Source organism: Anolis sagrei, chromosome Y (assembly GCF_037176765.1).
Source record: "Anolis sagrei isolate rAnoSag1 chromosome Y, rAnoSag1.mat, whole genome shotgun sequence".
Classification (NCBI taxonomy): Eukaryota; Metazoa; Chordata; class Lepidosauria; order Squamata; family Dactyloidae; genus Anolis; species Anolis sagrei.
The window spans coordinates 14750492-14767947 of NC_090035.1; the positions used below are offsets into that span (position 1 = coordinate 14750492).

Consider the following 17456-nt stretch of genomic DNA (forward strand, 5'->3'; position numbering starts at 1 on the left):
CTGTCATTGTGGGGGGACGCTCCGGGCGGGCTTCTCTATGGCAGGAAGGGAGGACTAAGCTCGGCCACGCCCCCTCCCCCTATTGCGCATGCGCCCTTCTCAAAACCTAGTATGGGCGACTCGGAGGACGAGTTCCGCCAGCAACAGCAGCAGCAGCGATGCCGGCAGGCGGGGAAGGGCTTGGCTCCCCCCGCGGAAGGGAAGCGGAAGCGTGGCGGCTCTTCCCGGGACGCTTCCTCCAAGCGGCGCCGGAGGGCAAAAGGCGGAGAGGAGGAGGAGGCGGATCTTCAGCTCGCACTGGCACTTTCGCGCTCCCTCCGCCCGGAAGAAGGGGAGGCGGCAGACCGGAAGCAGCGCCCCCTGGAGGCGGAGGCCAGGAAGCGCAGGAGGAAGGGGACTTCCGGAGCAGGTTAGGCTGAGGGGGCGGGGCCAGTGTCAGGGAAGGAAGCAAGGTCTAGACTGAAATGGATCCAGATCAGGCCTGGGCCAATTTCAGCCCTCAAAGTGTTTTGGACTCCAACTCCCACCATTCCTAACAACCTCAGGCCCTTTCCTTTTCCCCCTCAGCCGCTTAAGCGGCTGAGGGGGAAAAGGAAGGGGCCTGAGGCTGTTAGGAATGGTGGGAGTTGGAGTCCAAAACACTTAGAGGACCCAAGTTGGCCCATGCTTGGTCTGCAACCATCTACCTACAAAAATCAACATTTACTCCAATATAGTCATGCCATCCCTTACCTCTGGAACATCATATCATGTCAATAATGCTATTTATTTACATTGATTACACATTGGTATTAGGTTGTTTTAGGGTTTCTCGAGTTATATGGCCATGGTCTATAGGCATTCTCTCCTGACGTTTCGCCTGCATCTAGGGCAAGCATCCTCAGAGGATGCAAATTGCAAATTTGGATGGAGTTATACTTGAAAACTATCAATTCCGATTTACATACAAATTCAAGTTTAAGAACAAATCTAGGTAAAGGTTTTCCCCTGACATTAAGTCCAGCTGTGTCCAACTCTGGGGGTTGGTGCTCATCTCAATTTCTAAGCCTAACAGCCAGCATTGTCCATAGACACCTCCAAGTTATGTGGCCGGTATGACTGCATGGAGCACCGTTACCTTCCCACCAGAGCGGTACCTATTGATCTACTCGCATTTGCATATATTCGAATTACTCGGTTGGCAGAAGCTAGGGCTAACAGCAGGAGCTCACTCCACTCCCTGGATTTGAACCGGCGACCTTTCACCTGCCATAGATGCAGGTGAAACGTCAGGAGAGAATGCCTCTAGAGCAGGGGTCCTCAAACTTTTTAAACAGAGGGCCAGGTCAAACTGTTGGAGGGTGGATTATAATATGAAAAAAAAGTGAATGAATGCCTATGCACACTGCACATATCTTATTTGTAGTGCAAAAAAACACTTAAAACAATACAATAATCAAAAAGGAACAATTTTAATAAATATAAACTTATTAGTATTTCAATGGGAAGTGTGGGCCTGCTTTTGGTTGATGATATGGGATTGTTGTTGTTGTGTGCTTTCAAGTTGCTTCAGACTTAGGTTGACCCTGAGCGAGGGCCGGGTAAATGACCCTGGAGGGCCGTATCCGGCCCCCGGGCCCTAGTTTGAGGACTCCTGCTCTAGACCATGGCCATATAGCCCGAAAAAACCTACAACAACCCAGTGATTCCGGCCATGAAAGCCTTCGACAATACATTGCTATTGTTATTTTATAATTCAAATGTCATTTATACATTGATATCATTATTGTTATTTTATAGTTCAAGATGTCAATTATACATTGATATCATTATTATTTTATAATTCAAAATGTCAATTATACATTGATATCGTTATTGTTATTTTATAGTTCAAAATGTCAATTATACATTGTTATTGTTATTTTATAGTTCAAAACTTCAATTATACATTGATATCGTTATTGTCATTTTATAATTTAAAACTTCAATTATACATTGATATCATTATTATTTTATAATTATTTTTTTTTTCATTTTTTTATTGAGGATTTTTAGTAACAATGCATCAATAGGGTGTTAACCATTGATGTAAAGGTTATACCTTAAAAGCTGGGAGGGGTTGGTAGGGTGAGGGGAAGGAGAAGGGGGTGGGCAAAGTCCCTAACTACTGATGGGGAGGGGTAGAGTTGGGGGGGGGATCGGGGGGGAGGGGGGGGATATCTTATCTAGAGGTAGGTGGGGGTAGGTAGACAGGATGTGCATGTGATTGGGAAAGTGGGACGTGGAGTGTGTTAGTATTGTGTGTTCTTGTTTATTTACTCATTGTTTCCCCGATAGTGCGTTAGTAATAGTGTTTTCGTCTGTGTTGGCTTTCCGTCTTCTTTTTTATTTCCTCTCGTTCGCCGGTTCTGTCCTTACTTTCCATCTAGGTATTTCTTGATTGGAGACCAGTCTGTTTTGCTTCCTCCTGCTGCTTGTTTGGATCTTATATGTTGCGTCAGTGTGTCCATATTCATTATATCCATTAGTTTTAGTTTCCAATCATCTAACTTTGGGATCTCCTCACTTTTCCATATACTTGCTAGCACTAGTCTTGCTGCTGTAGCCATGTGGAAAAAGAGCTTGTCTTTATTTATATCTATTTCGAAGTCGAGTATTCCTAGCAGGTAGTATTCCGCTTTCTTTTCTAGTTTCAGTTCCAGTACCTCCGTTGTTATTCTATGAATTTCCGTCCAAAATTTTTTAACCTTTTCGCAAGTCCACCAGAGGTGTGGGAAAGTGCCTTTTTTTTCTTTGCACTTCCAGCATTTTTCCGGTACATTTTTGTAGTATTTGGCCAGCTTGCTAGGTGTTAAATACCATTGGAAGAACATTTTGATCCAATTTTCTCTTAAACAATAGGAGTTGGTCCATTTTAATTTTATCTTCCATATTTTTTCCCATTGCCCTGTATCAATAGTATGGCCAACAATGCCTGTCCATTTGGTAGTGTAGCTTTCCACGCTGTTGCTCGCTGTTTTCCAGTTTAATAGGATTTTATATAGTTTTGTGATTCCTTTTGTCCTCGTTGCCATTATTCTTTCCCATTGGTTTTCTCTATTGTCGAAGCCTTTTCTTTTGTCTTTATTGAATGCCTCGCACATTTGTCTATGTTGAAACCATGTGGTTTCACCGAATGTTGTTCTTATCTCGTCTAGTGTTTTGAGCTTGAATCCTTCTCTATCTTTCTTTAAGATGTCTTTGTATCTGGGCCAGCTTTCCCACCCCAATTCACGTCTTTGGGTGGCCTCTAGTGGAGAGATCCATAGAGGTGTTTTTTGATATAGTTTGTTTTTATACTTTTCCCAAATTTTGATAAGCGATGACCTAATGAAGTGGTTGCCAAAGTTCTTCTCGATTTTTTTCTTGTCGTACCATATATACGCGTGCCAGCCACTGCGTAGATCGTGTCCTTCTAGTGCCAGGATTTTGGGATTTTGTAAGTTGGCCCATTCTTTTACCCAGATTAAACCGCAAGCATCATGGTACGTTTGAAAGTCAGGAAGTCCTAATCCGCCTTTTTCTTTGTTTTCAATCAAGCTTGTAAATTTTATTCTTGGTTTCTTTCCACGCCACACGAATCTAGAGATTTCTTTATTCCAATTCTTAATCACTTGTACGTTTCTGATTATTGGGATGGCTTGAAATAAGAAAAGTAGTTTGGGTAGTATTGACATTTTAATCGCTGATATTCTCCCTAGCATAGAAAGATTCAGGTGTTTCCACTTCGCCAATTCGTTACTAATCTCTTTCCATTTTGTGTTATAGTTATTCTTTAGTAACTGTGAGTTTTTTGCTGTCAAGATTATGCCGAGGTATTTTATTTTGTCTGTTGTTTGTATCCCACTTCTCTCTTCCAATGTTTTTTGTCGTTCCTTGGAGACATTTTTTGTCAACCATTTTGTTTTCTTTTTATTAATTGTTAATCCTGCCAATGTTCCGAATTCTTCAATTTTGTTTATCCATAATTCCCAACTGTCTAGCGGATTCTCAATTATGCAAATTACATCGTCCGCGAATGCTCTTAGTTTAAATGAGTGCTTCCTTATTTTGGCTCCTTTAAGTCTGTCGTCTTTTCTGATGTTATTTAGAAGTATCTCCAGGGACATTATAAATAGGAGTGGGGACAGTGGGCATCCTTGACGGGTGCCTTGTTTTATTTGTATATTGTCTGTTGTACATCCATTTACACATATTTTGGCTACTTGTGTGGAGTAGATTGCTTTTATTGAGTTAATGAAGTGGTATCCCATATCCAGTTCTCTCACTAAAGCCAGGAAGAACTCCCAATTAATCCGATCGAAAGCCTTTTCTGCGTCCAGTGATAGCAGCGCGCACTCCTTGTCTATGTTTTTCTCGTAGTATTCTATGATGTTGACAACTGTTCTAATGTTATCTTTAATTTGACGGTGCGGGAGAAAGCCTGCTTGCTCTTCTTGGATCCATTCTTTCAGAAAATCTTTTAGCCTTTCGGCAATTATGCTTGCATATATTTTATAGTCTATATTGAGCAGCGAAATCGGGCGATAGTTCTTTACATCCGTTTTGTCAGTCCCTTCTTTATGTATCATGATTATTTTTGCTTGTTTCCATGTGTTTGGGATACTTTGAGTTTCCAATGCCTGATTCATTAGTCTTTTCAATTTAGGTGTCAATTCTTTTTCAAATGTTTTGTAGTATGCGGCCGTAAATCCATCAGGGCCTGGTGTTTTTGAGGCGTCTAATTTCTTGATTGCCTTTTGTATTTCTTGATTTGAAATTTCTTTATTTAAGTTTTTTCTGTGCTCTTCCGAAATTTTCTCTAACTTTTGTTTCCCCAGGTATCGGGTGATATCTTCTATCCGTGATTCCCTTCCTTGATATAGTTTGCTATAGAATTCATTGAACTGCTTTATTATGTCTTTATCCTTTGTATATTCTTTATTATCCGTGGTAATTTTTGTAATGTATTGCTTTTGTTTCATTTTTCCGATCTTTTTGCCAGCCATGTACCAATTTTGTTCGCATTGTAGAAATGCGATTGTTTCGCAAATTTTAGTTTTTTTGCCGTTGATTCTGTTTCCAGTTCTATTCTCATTCTCTGCAGCCTTTGAATTTCCAGTGGTAGTTTTGGGTTGCTTGGGTTTTGTTTCAGTTTATCTTCAGCCTCGTCCAGTTTTTTCGTGATTATTTTCATCTGTTCGTTTCTCTTCTTGTTTCTTATTGCCCACTGCTGTATACACATTCCCCTCATCACGGCTTTTCCCGCATCCCAAATTGTTTGTATGTCTATATCTTCTGTTTCGTTTGTTTCAAAATAATTATTTAGATGTGTCCTGATGGTTTTTTGAGTTTCTTGGACTTTCAGTAAGGTGTCATCTAATCGCCAGCTGCCCTGTCTTCTTTTCTGGTTGAACGTGATCTCAATCGGGCTGTGGTCTGAATCCTTCCTTGTCAATATTTCTATGTGGTTGATTTTGGAAAGTAGTGAGTGCGAGGTCCATATCATATCTATTCTGGACCAACTTCTGTGTCTCCCCGAGAAGTATGTGTAGTCTTGTTCTCCTGGATGGTGGTTTCTCCACGCATCTTGTAGGTTCAGTTCCTCTAACAACCTGGTAAATGTTTGGGGGAGTAGGTTTGCCTTTATTGGTTTGTGCTGTTTGTCCTCTAATTTTCTATCGTATTTACTGTTTATTATTCCGTTGTAGTCTCCCATTATTATTAAGTGTTCATATTCTTCTTCCTGGATTAAATTTCTGAGTTTCTGTGTGAATTTCGTTTTGGGTCCATTTGGTGCGTAGATGTTGCACACTAATATTTTCCTGTTGTCAATTGTTAATGATACTCCAATTATTCTTCCTTCGTCGTCTTTAAATGCTTGCTTTGGGTCTAAATCTGGATTTGCATATATGGCTACTCCTCTTTTCTTTTCTTGTGCTAATGAGAAGAATTCTTTGCCAAGTTTTTTTTGTGTTACGTATTTTGAGTGTTTCTGGGCGATGTGGATTTCTTGTAAAGCTATCAAATCATATTTTCCTTGTTTAATCCTATTGAATACTCTTCTGCGCTTATTCGGGGAGTTTAAACCGTTGATGTTCTGGTTGTAACATTTAAGCGTTTTTTCCATGTTCATCCTGTTTTTCAGCGATTTTCTCCATTCTTGCTATTAGTGTTGATGTTGATGTGCTGGGGAGTTCTTCTATTTTTTCTGGAGATTCTGTTCGGTGTCTTTTCACTTGCATCATTTGTCCAGGGATATATTGGTATTCTTGTTCTTCTTTGTTCTTCTTGATTGTTGTTAAAAAGTCCGCTGCTTTTTCCTCTGAGGTAATCCATATCTTTTCGTTTTTGTAGGTTGCCATTAATCCCTCACCTTTTTCCCATCTAAATCTGATATGTTGTCTTTTTAGCTCATCTGCCAGATCCTTGTACTTTCTCCTTTTCTGTATTGTTGATTGGGTAAATTCTTTCAAGATAATGATCTTTTTATCCTTGTAGTGTGGCGGGGATTTGAAGCTTTTCTTGAGAAGTTCATCTCTAATGTGTTTTCTACTGAATTGTACGATTACGTCCCGTTCCACTTTGTGTTTCTTTGCATAGCCCGTTGTTATCCGATATGTCCTGTCAATGTTGGTTTCTGCGTCCTCTTCTGAGATTTCCAGTATTTCTGCTGTTATCATTGTCACTATTTGTCTCAAGTTCTCTTGTGATTCTTCTTGTACGTTTCGAAATCTTAAGTAATATTCCAGTTCTTTTTGTTCCGCTTGATCTTGTCTCGTTTGTATCTTTTCTTCTCTTAACTCTATATCTTCTAATTTTTCTTTTATTTCTTCTTGCATCTTTTCCAGTTTGGCCACATCTGTCTGGTTTTTCCTCATTTCCTGTCTCATAGCGTCCATTTCTTTCTTCATGTCTCCTAGTTCATTTGTGATCTCTTTTCTCATTTTGGCCATCTCCTCTGTTAAGTCGTTCTTCAGTCTCATTCTCTGGTCTTCTGCTACTTTTTGATAAGCATCTTGCTTCTCTTGATTTGCTTCCTGCTGCTCCAGTATTTTCTGTATTTCCTTTAGAATTTCCTTTCCCGTTGGGTTTCCTGAGACTGACCCTCTCCTTTGCTCTGGTTGCTCCACTTTTTCTACTTTTTCTACTTTTTCTACTTTGTCTGTTTTGTCTTGTTTGATCTTAGATGTTGCCATATTTAGCCACTTCTCTAGTGTTCTTGTTTTTAGAATTGTGACAGCCGTTTTGGATTTTTTTTTATTGTTATTTATAAAGTATTAGTGTTGATTTTGTTGTTATTGTTGTTGTTAAGTATCGTTATTGTGTCGTTATTGTATATCTGTAGTTTATGCAAAACTATTATTCAAAACGTCAGTTATACAATGATATCATTATTTATTTATTTACGACGTTTATATGCCACCCTTTTCACCCCGAAGGAGACTCAGAGCAGCTTATAAGATATATATACATACAGTATATTATATTATTAGCATAGTAGGTAAAGGTAAAGGTTGTCCCCTGACATGAAGTCCAGTCATGTCTGACTCGGGTGTGGTGCTCATCTCCATTTCTATGCCAAAGCGCCGGCATTGTCCATAGACACCTCCAAGGTCATGTGGCCGGCATGACTGCATGGAGTGCCATTCAGTATTAAATATTACTATATTATACTATACCATTATATTGTAATATTATTACATGCAAAATAAATATATAATTATAATACATAATAATAACTATTAGTAGTATTATTTTGCATTATATTATAATATTATAAATATATGAATATACAATATATTATATTACATTATATTATATTATTAGCATAGCACAGGTGACAAGGTGGAACTGTCTTCTGGCCCCCTCTCTCTTCACTCTGGCCATTCTTTATATTCTATAATTAAAACCATCAATTATACATTGATATCATTGTTGTGTTATAATTCAAAACATCAAGTCTATATTGATATCATTATTGTTATTTTATAATTCACTACATCCATCATGTGTGACCACAAAGGTGCGTTCCTCTGGCTGAAAATTCTGACCAGGGCTTATATTTGGGGTGGTAGGAACCTGGAATGTAAGATCTATGAGCCAGGGCAAATTGGATGTTGTTATTGGTGAGATGTCAAGACTAAAGATAGACATTCTGGGGGTCAGCGAACTGAAATGGACTGGAATGGGCCACTTCACATCAGATGACCACCAGATCTACTACTGCGGACAAGAGGAACATCGAAGAAATGGAGTAGCCTTCATAATTAATAAGAAATTCACTAAAGCAGTGCTTGGATACAACCCAAAAAATGACAGAATGATCTCAATTCGAGTGGAAGGAAAGCCTTTCAACATCACAGTGATCCAAATATACGCCCCAACCACAGCTGCTGAAGAAGCAGAAGTAGATCAGTTCTATGAGGATCTGAAGGAACTACTGGATAATACACCAAAAAGATACATTATTTTCATTACAGGAGACTGGAATGCCAAGGTGGGAAGTCAAATGACAACAGGAATCACAGGCAAGCATGGTCTGGGAGAACAAAATGAAGCGGGACGCAGACTGATAGAATTTTGCCAGGAAAACTCGCTGTGTATAACAAACACTCTCTTCCAACAACCTAAAAGACGGCTTTACACATGGACCTCACCAGACGGTCAACACCGAAATCAGATTGACTACATCCTTTGCAGCCAAAGGTGGCGGACATCCATCCAGTCGGTGAAAACAAGACCTGGGGCTGACTGTAGCTCAGATCACGAACTTCTTATTGCTCAATTTAGAATAAAACTAAAGAGATCAGGGAAAATACACAGACCAGTTAGATATGATCTCACTAACATTCCTAGCGAATATACAGTGGAAGTGAAGAACAGATTTGAAGGGCTAGATTTAGTAAACAGAGTCCCAGAAGAACTATGGACAGAAGTCCGCGACATTGTTCAGGAGGTGGCAACAAAGTACGTTCCAAAGAAAAAGAAAACCAAGAAGGCAAAATGGTTGTCTGCTGAGACACTGGAAGTAGCCCAAGAAAGGAGGAAAGCAAAAGGAAACAGTGAAAAGGGGAGATATGCCCAGTTAAATGCTCAATTCCAGAGGTTAGCCAGAAGAGATAAGGAACTATTTTTAAATAAGCAATGCATGGAAGTGGAAGAAGACAACAGAATAGGAAGGACAAGAGACCTCTTCCAGAAAATTAGAAACATTGGAGGTAAATTTCAGGCAAAAATTGGTATGATAAGAAATAAAGATGGCAGGGACCTAACAGAAGCTGAAGAGATCAAGAGAAGGTGGCGGGGCTACACAGAAGATCTGTATAGGAAGGATAATAATATCGAGGATAGTTTTGATGGTGTGGTGAATGAATTAGAACCAGACATCCTGAGGAGTGAGGTTGAATGGGCCTTAAGAAGCATTGCTAACAACAAGGCAGCAGGAGACGACGGGACCCCAGCTGAACTGTTTAAAATCTTAAAAGATGATGCTGTCAAGGTGATGCATGCCATTTGCCAGTAAATACGGAAAAGACAAGAATGGCCATCAGACTGGAAAAAATCAACTTATATCCCCATACCAAAAAAGGGAAATGCGAAAGACTGCTCCAACTTCCGTACAGTGGCCCTTATTTCTCATGCCAGTAAGGTAATGCTCAAGATCCTGCAAGGAAGACTCCAGCAATACATGGAGCGAGAGCTGCCAGACGTTCAAGCTGGGTTTAGAAAAGGCAGAGGAACGAGAGACCAGATTGCCAATATCTGCTGGATAATGGAGAAAGGCAGGGAGTTTCAGAAAAACATCTACTTCTGCTTCATTGACTATTCTAAAGCCTTTGACTGTGTGGATCATAATAAATTGTGGCAAGTTCTTGGTGGGATGGGCATCCCAAGCCCCCTTCCCTCTCTCCTGAGGAATCTGTACAAGGACCAAGTAGCAACAGTAAGAACTGACCACGGAACAACAGACTGGTTCAAGATTGGGAAAGGCGTACGGCAAGGCTGCATCCTCTCACCCAACCTTTTTAACTTGTATGCAGAACACATCATGCGATGTGCGGGGCTGGATGAATGCAAAGCTGGGGTGAAAATTGCTGGAAGAAACATTAACAACCTCAGATATGCAGATGACACCACTCTGATGGCCGAAAGCGAGGAGGAGCTGAGGAGCCTTCTCATCAAGGTGAAAGAAGAAAGCGCAAAAGCCGGGTTGCAGCTAAACATAAAAAAAAACCAAGATTATGGCAACAAGAATGATTGACAACTGGAAAATAGAGGGAGAAACCGTGGAGGCCGTGACAGACTTTGTATTTCTAGGTGCAAAGATGACTGCAGACGCAGACTGTGGCCAGGAAATCAGAAGACGCTTACTTCTTGGGAGGAGAGCAATGTCCAGTCTCGATAAAATAGTAAAGAGTAGAGACATCACACTGGCAACAAAGATCCGCCTAGTCAAAGCCATGGTATTCCCTGTAGTAACCTACGGATGTGAGAGCTGGACCTTAGGGAAGGCTGAGCGAAGGAAGATCGATGCTTTTGAGCTGTGGTGTTGGAGGAAAGTGCTGAGAGTGCCTTGGACTGCGAGAAGATCCAACCAGTCCATCCTCCAGGAAATAAAGCCCGACTGCTCACTGGAGGGAAGGATACTAGAGACAAAGTTGAAGTCCTTTGGCCACATCATGAGGAGACAGGAAAGCCTGGAGAAGACAATTATGCTGGGGAAAGTGGAAGGCAAAAGGAAGAGGGGCCGACCAAGGACAAGATGGATGGATGGCATCCTTGAAGTGGCTGGACTGACCTTGAAGGAGCTGGGGGTGGTGACGGCCGACAGGGAGCTCTGGCGTGGGCTGGTCCATGAGGTCACGAAGAGTCGGAGACGACTGAACGAATGAACAACAACAAGGGCTTCTATGACGCACATCCCGCATAAATCCTCATGTTAGGGCTTGTTTTGCAGTTAGGTCTTCTTAGGAGGGAAACAGTATCTGCATTGAGTGCCAAGGGGAGAAAGGTGAGGCATAAATAAAGTCAGCAAGCAAATGAATGAAAGAATAAGTATGAATAAGTCAAAGAATGAAAAAGTATGAATGAATGAATGAATGAATTAGACTTTTGGAACGTGCGCAGATTACGAATGTGGATTGCGTGATTTTAATGGTGATTGCAATAATTTAATGTGTAGTTACTTTTTAATTAATTTTAAATTTTTAATGTACTTTAATGTTGTTCAAAGGCATTGAATAGTCACCATGTATAAAGCTGCCCTGAGTCCTCTTTGGGGTAGAGAAAGGCAGGATACAAACAGAGTAAATAAATAAATTCGCCATTGAGTCGCCATTAGGCTGAGAATTGCGGTATATAAGCGAAGTAAATAAATAAATAAATAAATAAATAAATAAATATGGCTTTTCTGGCCACTTCAAGGTCCCTGTTCCTTCTCCGGACATAAACATTTCCAGTTCTCTGCATATACTTTATCCGAGACTTTTTGGTTGCATTCATTGTGCACTTTTCATATTATATTTTCCGTGCCTGTGATTGGCCCCTTCCTGCCAGAATTGTCCTCAGTGCTGTCCTCCCTGACACTAGGCTCATGGCAGCATTGCTCCTTCTCCTTTTTCCTCCTCTTCCTCCTCCTGATTCTCCTCCTTTATTCTCCTCATCCATTTCCTTCTCCTTCTTCTCTTCCTCTTCCTGGTTCTCCTCCATTTCTCCTCTTTCTTCTCATTCTTTCCTTTCTGCTGCAGGGAGGGGCCACTGCCGGAAGGCCCCCTGCTCTCCGCCTCCCCTGCTGCTGCCGCAGGACCCGACCAAGACCCTACAGGAGACGGAGGCCCGTGTAGCTTTGCTGCTGCTGCGCCCCGAGGCAGCGCCGCCACCCCGCACCCCTCCGCTGCCCTCCAGCCGCCTCTGGGAGGCCCAGCAGTCTGGGGAAGGGGCCCCGTGGCCCCTGGGAGCCTGGTGGGGACTCAGCGCCTTGACGGGAGGCTCCCTCCCAGAACAGGACTGCTGTGCTACAGGCCCCATTTTCCAGGTGCCGTTGTTAACGGAGCAGGTAGATTGCATGGGACCAAAGGGATGCTGGGGTTGCCAGAGGTCACGGAGGCCAAGGCAAGCACACCCTCCTCCTTCTCCTCTTCCCAGGGGTCTGAGCCGGAGCCTACAGGGAAGGATTGCATTTCACCAGAACCCAAGCCTCCTCAGGCATGCGATCCAAGCAGGGAAGTGGCCGGCAGCCAGGAGGGGCCCCTGCGGGACTTGGAGGACCTGGCTGGAGAGGGCCTGACCCTCACCCAGTGGGGCCTGGATGCCCAGCGGGGGCCAGGTGAGAGGGGCCCCATCTTTTTCCCTTAGGTCTACTAGGCTTAAGGAGAGAGCCCTCCAGCAAAGAAAGGGGGCTGGCCTTGGCTGGGTCTGGAGGAGAACTACTACTTTAATGGTCTTTGTATTTCATCAAGGGCAAGAACGAGAGGCACCAGGGGATGCCCCTCAGGAGACGTCCATCCACTTGCAAGAAGAAGAGGGGAAGGTAATAATAGTAATAATAATAATAATAATAATAATAATAATAATAACAATTGTGGGGGAAAAACGAAGTATAGATTGTTGCAATCCCAGGTGACAGCAGAATTGACGAGAAGCAACTGGAAAAGCTGACACAATATGAGAATGTAAAGATAGAACTATAAAGACTGGCACAAGCCAGTAAAGGTGGTCCCAGTGGTGATCAGCACACTGAGTGCAGTGCCTAAATACCTTGGCCTGCACTTAAACAGAATCGGAGCTAACAAAATTACCATCTTCTAGCTGTAAAAAGTCACCCTACTCGGTTCTGCACGCATTATTCGCCTATACATCACACAATCCTAGACACTTGGGAAGTGTCTGACGTGATCAAATACAAAAGCCAGCATAGTGGACTTGTTTTCTGTGTACTAATCTTGTTTTGTTTCTGATGATGATGATATAATAATAATAATAATAATAATAATAATAATAATAATAATATTGCAATACAGGTCCTGGTTTTGGCAAGAACTGAGCTGGTGATTATGATGAGGATGATGATGATAATAATAATAATAATAATAATAATTATAATAATATCATGATCCGTGAACTGCAAAAGACCACCTTACTTGGATCTGTGCACATAATTAGAAAATACATCACACAGTCCTAAACGCTTGGGAAGTGTTCGACTTGTGATTTTGTGATAAAAAATCTAGCAAATACATCTCATTTGCTGTGTCATAGTGTATTTTTGTGCCATAATAATAATAATAATGGTAATAATGGTAATGATTTCAGCTCAGATCTGGGTCTCTGCCTCTGACAGAAGGGAGCTGGGCTCCTGAACATTTGAACCCTGTTTTCAGGCCTGGCACACCAACAGTGGCTGTTGAGTTATAGTTAGGAGAGCTTTTTCCTTGGCAAAGGATGCTCTGCCTGCTTTGGATGCGGGCACTCAATTCCCCCTTCAGGAAGTGGGTCCAGAAGGAGCGGGGACACTGTCGGATCTCTCCTTCTCTCTTCTCGTTTCAGGTCAACTCATTAGCCACTGCCTTTGGGGCCATGGTTAACAATCCCCACCTGAGTGACGTCCAATTCCAGGTGGACAGCGGGGAGGTCGTCTATGCCCACATGTTTGTGCTCTATGCCCGGTGCCCAGAACTTTTGGAACTTGTGAGTGTTTTGTGGGGGTGGCACAGGTTGGATGCAGCAGCGGTTGCTCAGCCTGTTCTTTCCAGTGACCCCCGGTTTTTCTTTGGAAGTTTGAGTCAGCCTCCTTTTTCCACAATGGCTCTTGGCCCTTCCTTCATTCCTTTCTTCCAGAGTAGCTCTTGATTCTTACTTCCTTCCCTCCTTCTGCCGCCAGGTGGACCGTACAGGGTTTGCCGTGGCTGAAGACGGAGGTGCGGAGACCCGGCGCCTGCTGTTGAGTGACGTTCCGGCAGAGGCTGTGACTATCTTCCTGCGGTTCCTCTATGCAGCTGACCCCCGGGTCCCGCTCCACCTGCAGTCCCACGTGGGAGCCCTGGCTGCCAGGTGCGCTCCTCCCTGGTCACTCTCTGCCGGCCAAGGGCCTCCCACAGGCCCTTGGACTACTGCGCTCTGTCCCATGATTCCCCAACCCCTGCAATCAGCTCCCAACCTGTGTCTTTACAATGGACACACTGAGACACAGGAATTTTCCCAGTGATTTATTGCTGCCCACAGTTATGTTTTCTATTTGTGAGAATAGAAGAGGATCCAGAGAAGGCATGCTTCCCAAAGGAAGCATTGTGCTTTCCTATTTCCTGTGCGCCTCTGTCCTTGCCTTCCCCTTTGTCTGGTCGCCTCCTTGCAATGAATGACAGCTGTTGTAATGGTTGCAGGTTCGGAGTGCAGGATCTGGTCGCTCTGTGCAGACGTTGCCACGGGTCCCGGGTGGCTGGAGGGGAAGAAGGCAGCCTTGGGAATCCTGGAGGCGGTGATGATGGAGATGATGATGGTGAAGAGGAGGACAGGGCTGAGACCTTTGAGGGGCTCCTGGAGTCAATGTGGCTGGAAGAAGAGGAGAAGGAAGAGGCCTTTCCGAACCTGGCAGCCCAAGAGGGGAGCAGCACCAAAACCGTGGGCGAAGAAGAACTGGAAGAGATCTACCAGTTTGCTGCCACCCAACGCGCCTCTTCTGGCCGAGGCAGAAGGAAGGAGAGGGAGGAGGAAGCCCAGGGTGAGGACCACCAAGGGGCAAGGTGGCCAGGCTGCTCTGTTGGTTGCCCTCCCTCCAGAGAGGGACTAGAGCCCCCTACTCTGCCTCACTCCTCAGATGCTCTCCGGCCAATGCAGAAAATGCCTGTTGCGGATGCTCCCTTGGGGCCAGATGGGCCGCTGAGGGGATCTGTCATGGCACTTCGTGGCCCTGTTGCGCCTGTGTCTGCCTCCTTGCCAGGCCCAATCAGGAGGAGATCCCCTTCCTCCTCCTCCTTTTCCTCCTCTTCCTCTCCTAAGGTGCCCCGCAGTCATCAGGGGGAAGCCCTCTTTGGTGCAAGGCCTCTGCCTGGGAGTCTGGACCCAATTGTGGTGCTGGATTCAGATGAAGAGCCAGAGCGTGGGCCTTCTCAGGACAGAGACATTGCTGGGGAAGACTTGGTAGTCTTGGGGCTCCGTGGTCCCCCAAGTGACAGCCAAGAGCGGCTGCGGCTGAGCACCAGCGACGAGGAGGGCAGCAGCAGAGGTGGGAGGACGCTTGTGCCGGACACCCCTCTGCCCAGGAAGCCCGGCCAGGCGAGTGATTCTGATGTCAGTGCCAGTCATGGGCCTGAGACTTGGGCAGGTCCCGTGTCGCCAGGGACACCGTCTCCAAAGATCCTGTCTCCCACTTCCTGCGGGCCTCTGCCCTCGTCGCCCCCTTTGCCTGGCAGCCCTCCTTGCTTCCAGGATGAAGTGGTGGTTGTGGATGACAGCGAGGAGGAAGGTGAAGATGGGGGCAGCCCTTTCGCCAGCACAGGAGGGTCAGTGGCTGGAGGATGCAGGAAACGAGGCTGTGGGGACTCTGACAGCAGCGACCCTTTCCCTCTCACCCAGAGGTCCCCGTCACCGTCAACCGCCGGTAAGAAGCCCTGTCCTTCCTCTGAGGACCGTAGGGAGTGTGAGGGCCCTTCTGAGAGCCTCCTCAATGGGTGGGTGGATGGGGGAAGCTTCTCACCTGCAGCATCCTTTGTACATCTCACTCAAGGCCGCTGAGTCTAAACAGGGTCTCATGCTGGCCTCTGAGGATCTGGGAATGGCCCAAGAGAAGGTGCTTCTCTGCAGTTTTCTCCCCAATGGCCAAGTGGCCATTGCTGGTGAGCAGTGGCCTGTGCCTCTGTGCCTCAGGCATCAAGGCACCTGTGTCTGATTTCTTCTTCTCCAGACACCTCCTTTGGGCGTGAGGAGAGGGTGCCGCTTCTGCCGCCCCTGACCCCAGTCACCCCAATGCCCTCCTACTCAGCCATGGCGACCCCAGAGCTGAAAACGGAACTGAAGAGGTGAGGTTGGTGCCCTCAGGACAGGAGGGTCCTGGCCATGGGGGAATAGCCTTACTGACCACTTGCCCCTTTCCCTAGGTTTGGGGTCCGGGCTCTTCCCAAACGCCAGATGGTCCTTAAGCTGAAGGAGATCTTCCAGTTCACGCACCCAGTGAAGAGCGTGAGCGCTGCCTCCCCAGTGGCTCCACTGCACTGTCCAGCTGGGGCCATCCAGGAGAGCCAGAGGCCAGCCCTGCATGGCTTGCAGAGGGGGCTACCCGTGGGGCCTGCCCTTGGAAGCAACAGCGACGCCAGGGACGGCCCCTCCTCTCCCCCGGCTTCCCAGGCGTCCACTGGTTCCTCTGTGGCCGCCTCCTACAGGTATGGAGCTGCGCTTCTTGGGACCGAAAGAGGCTTGCAGGGGAAAGGCGCTGGCTCCTTTGGGGAAACAGCTTTTCCTTAAGAATTCGTTTTTGGTGGCTGGAGAGCGACCTCACACTTTCTTCTTCCTTCCTCAGTTCTTCTTCGGCAGAGTTTGAGACCACCTGGCTGGAAGAAGAGGAGGAGGCGGCAGCGGCGTTGATACCGGCCTCTCAAGTTCTCACCCGTGAGGAGTCCAATCTGGAGGCCTTCCGACACCACATCCGCTCCTCGCCAGCCCTTTGCCGTCGGATCCTGCTCTATCAACCCATTGAGCTGGCTACACTGCAGGCAGAGCTGAAGCAAAGCGGGGTCAGGATTGCAGCAGGGAAGCTGCTAGACCTCCTGGATGCCCACGGCATCACCTTCACTACAGCCGAGGCGCGGAGGGAGGTCCGCGAGAGGAGAGGACTGGCGGGGAGGCGCCGGAAACGGAGGTGATCAGCATCGTAGGACGGCCAGGACAGGGCCCTCCTGTGGACCAATGTCACTCTATATTACTATTTATTAAAATGCCCTATATGCCAATGTCCCTGTATTATTATTCTTTATTAGATAGCTCTATGTGCCAGTGTCACTATATTACTAAACTGCCCTATGTGCCATCGTTCCTATTTGCCGTTATCCTATATTATAACATCCTATGTGGCGATGTCACTAAAATATTCTTTATTAGAAAGCCCCGTGCCATCATTCCAGTGTGCCAATGTCACTATATTACTATTATTAGAAAGCCCGATGTGCCAACACTCCTCTGTGCCAATGTCATTCTATATTATTCTTTATTAGAAAGCCGTATGCCACTGTTTCTCTGTGCCAATATTAGTTTAGTCTTATTTATCAGAATTTATTATTAACTAGCTGTACCCGCCACACATTGCTGTGGCCAACCTTCCCTCTTTCTCTCCTTTTTTCCCTCCTTCCTTCACTCCCCCTTTCCTTCTTGCTTTCCTTCTCTTCTTACTTCCTTCCTTCTTTCCTTCCCTTTTTCTTTCTCTTCTGCTGCCTCTCTTTTCTTCACTCCCTCTTTCTCTACATCTTCCC

General features: G+C 45.1%; 1 protein-coding gene across 1 annotated transcript; it reads left to right on the forward strand.

Moving 5' to 3' along the window:
* The first annotated feature begins 72 nt into the window (after positions 1-72).
* On the forward strand, positions 73-16940 carry LOC137095335 (structure-specific endonuclease subunit SLX4-like). Its single transcript, XM_067461853.1, has 10 exons — positions 73-409; positions 11748-12055; positions 12145-12325; positions 12459-12529; positions 13546-13686; positions 13880-14049; positions 14379-15595; positions 15899-16013; positions 16092-16373; positions 16511-16940. Exons 1-10 carry the CDS (start codon positions 112-114, stop codon positions 16851-16853), a joined length of 3126 nt encoding a protein of 1041 aa, XP_067317954.1. The 5' UTR covers positions 73-111; the 3' UTR covers positions 16854-16940.
* The last annotated feature ends 516 nt before the right edge of the window (positions 16941-17456 follow it).

Excerpts from the sequence above, each read along its gene's own strand:
- LOC137095335 (XM_067461853.1), top strand. The coding sequence starts at position 112 with ATGGGCGACTCGGAGGACGAGTTCCGCCAGCAACAGCAGCAGCAGCGA. Across the intron at positions 12,056-12,144 it reads TGCCGTTGTTAACGGAGCAG|GGGTCTGAGCCGGAGCCTAC; the intron begins GTAGATTGCATG and ends TCCTCTTCCCAG. Across the intron at positions 14,050-14,378 it reads GTGGGAGCCCTGGCTGCCAG|GTTCGGAGTGCAGGATCTGG; the intron begins GTGCGCTCCTCC and ends TAATGGTTGCAG.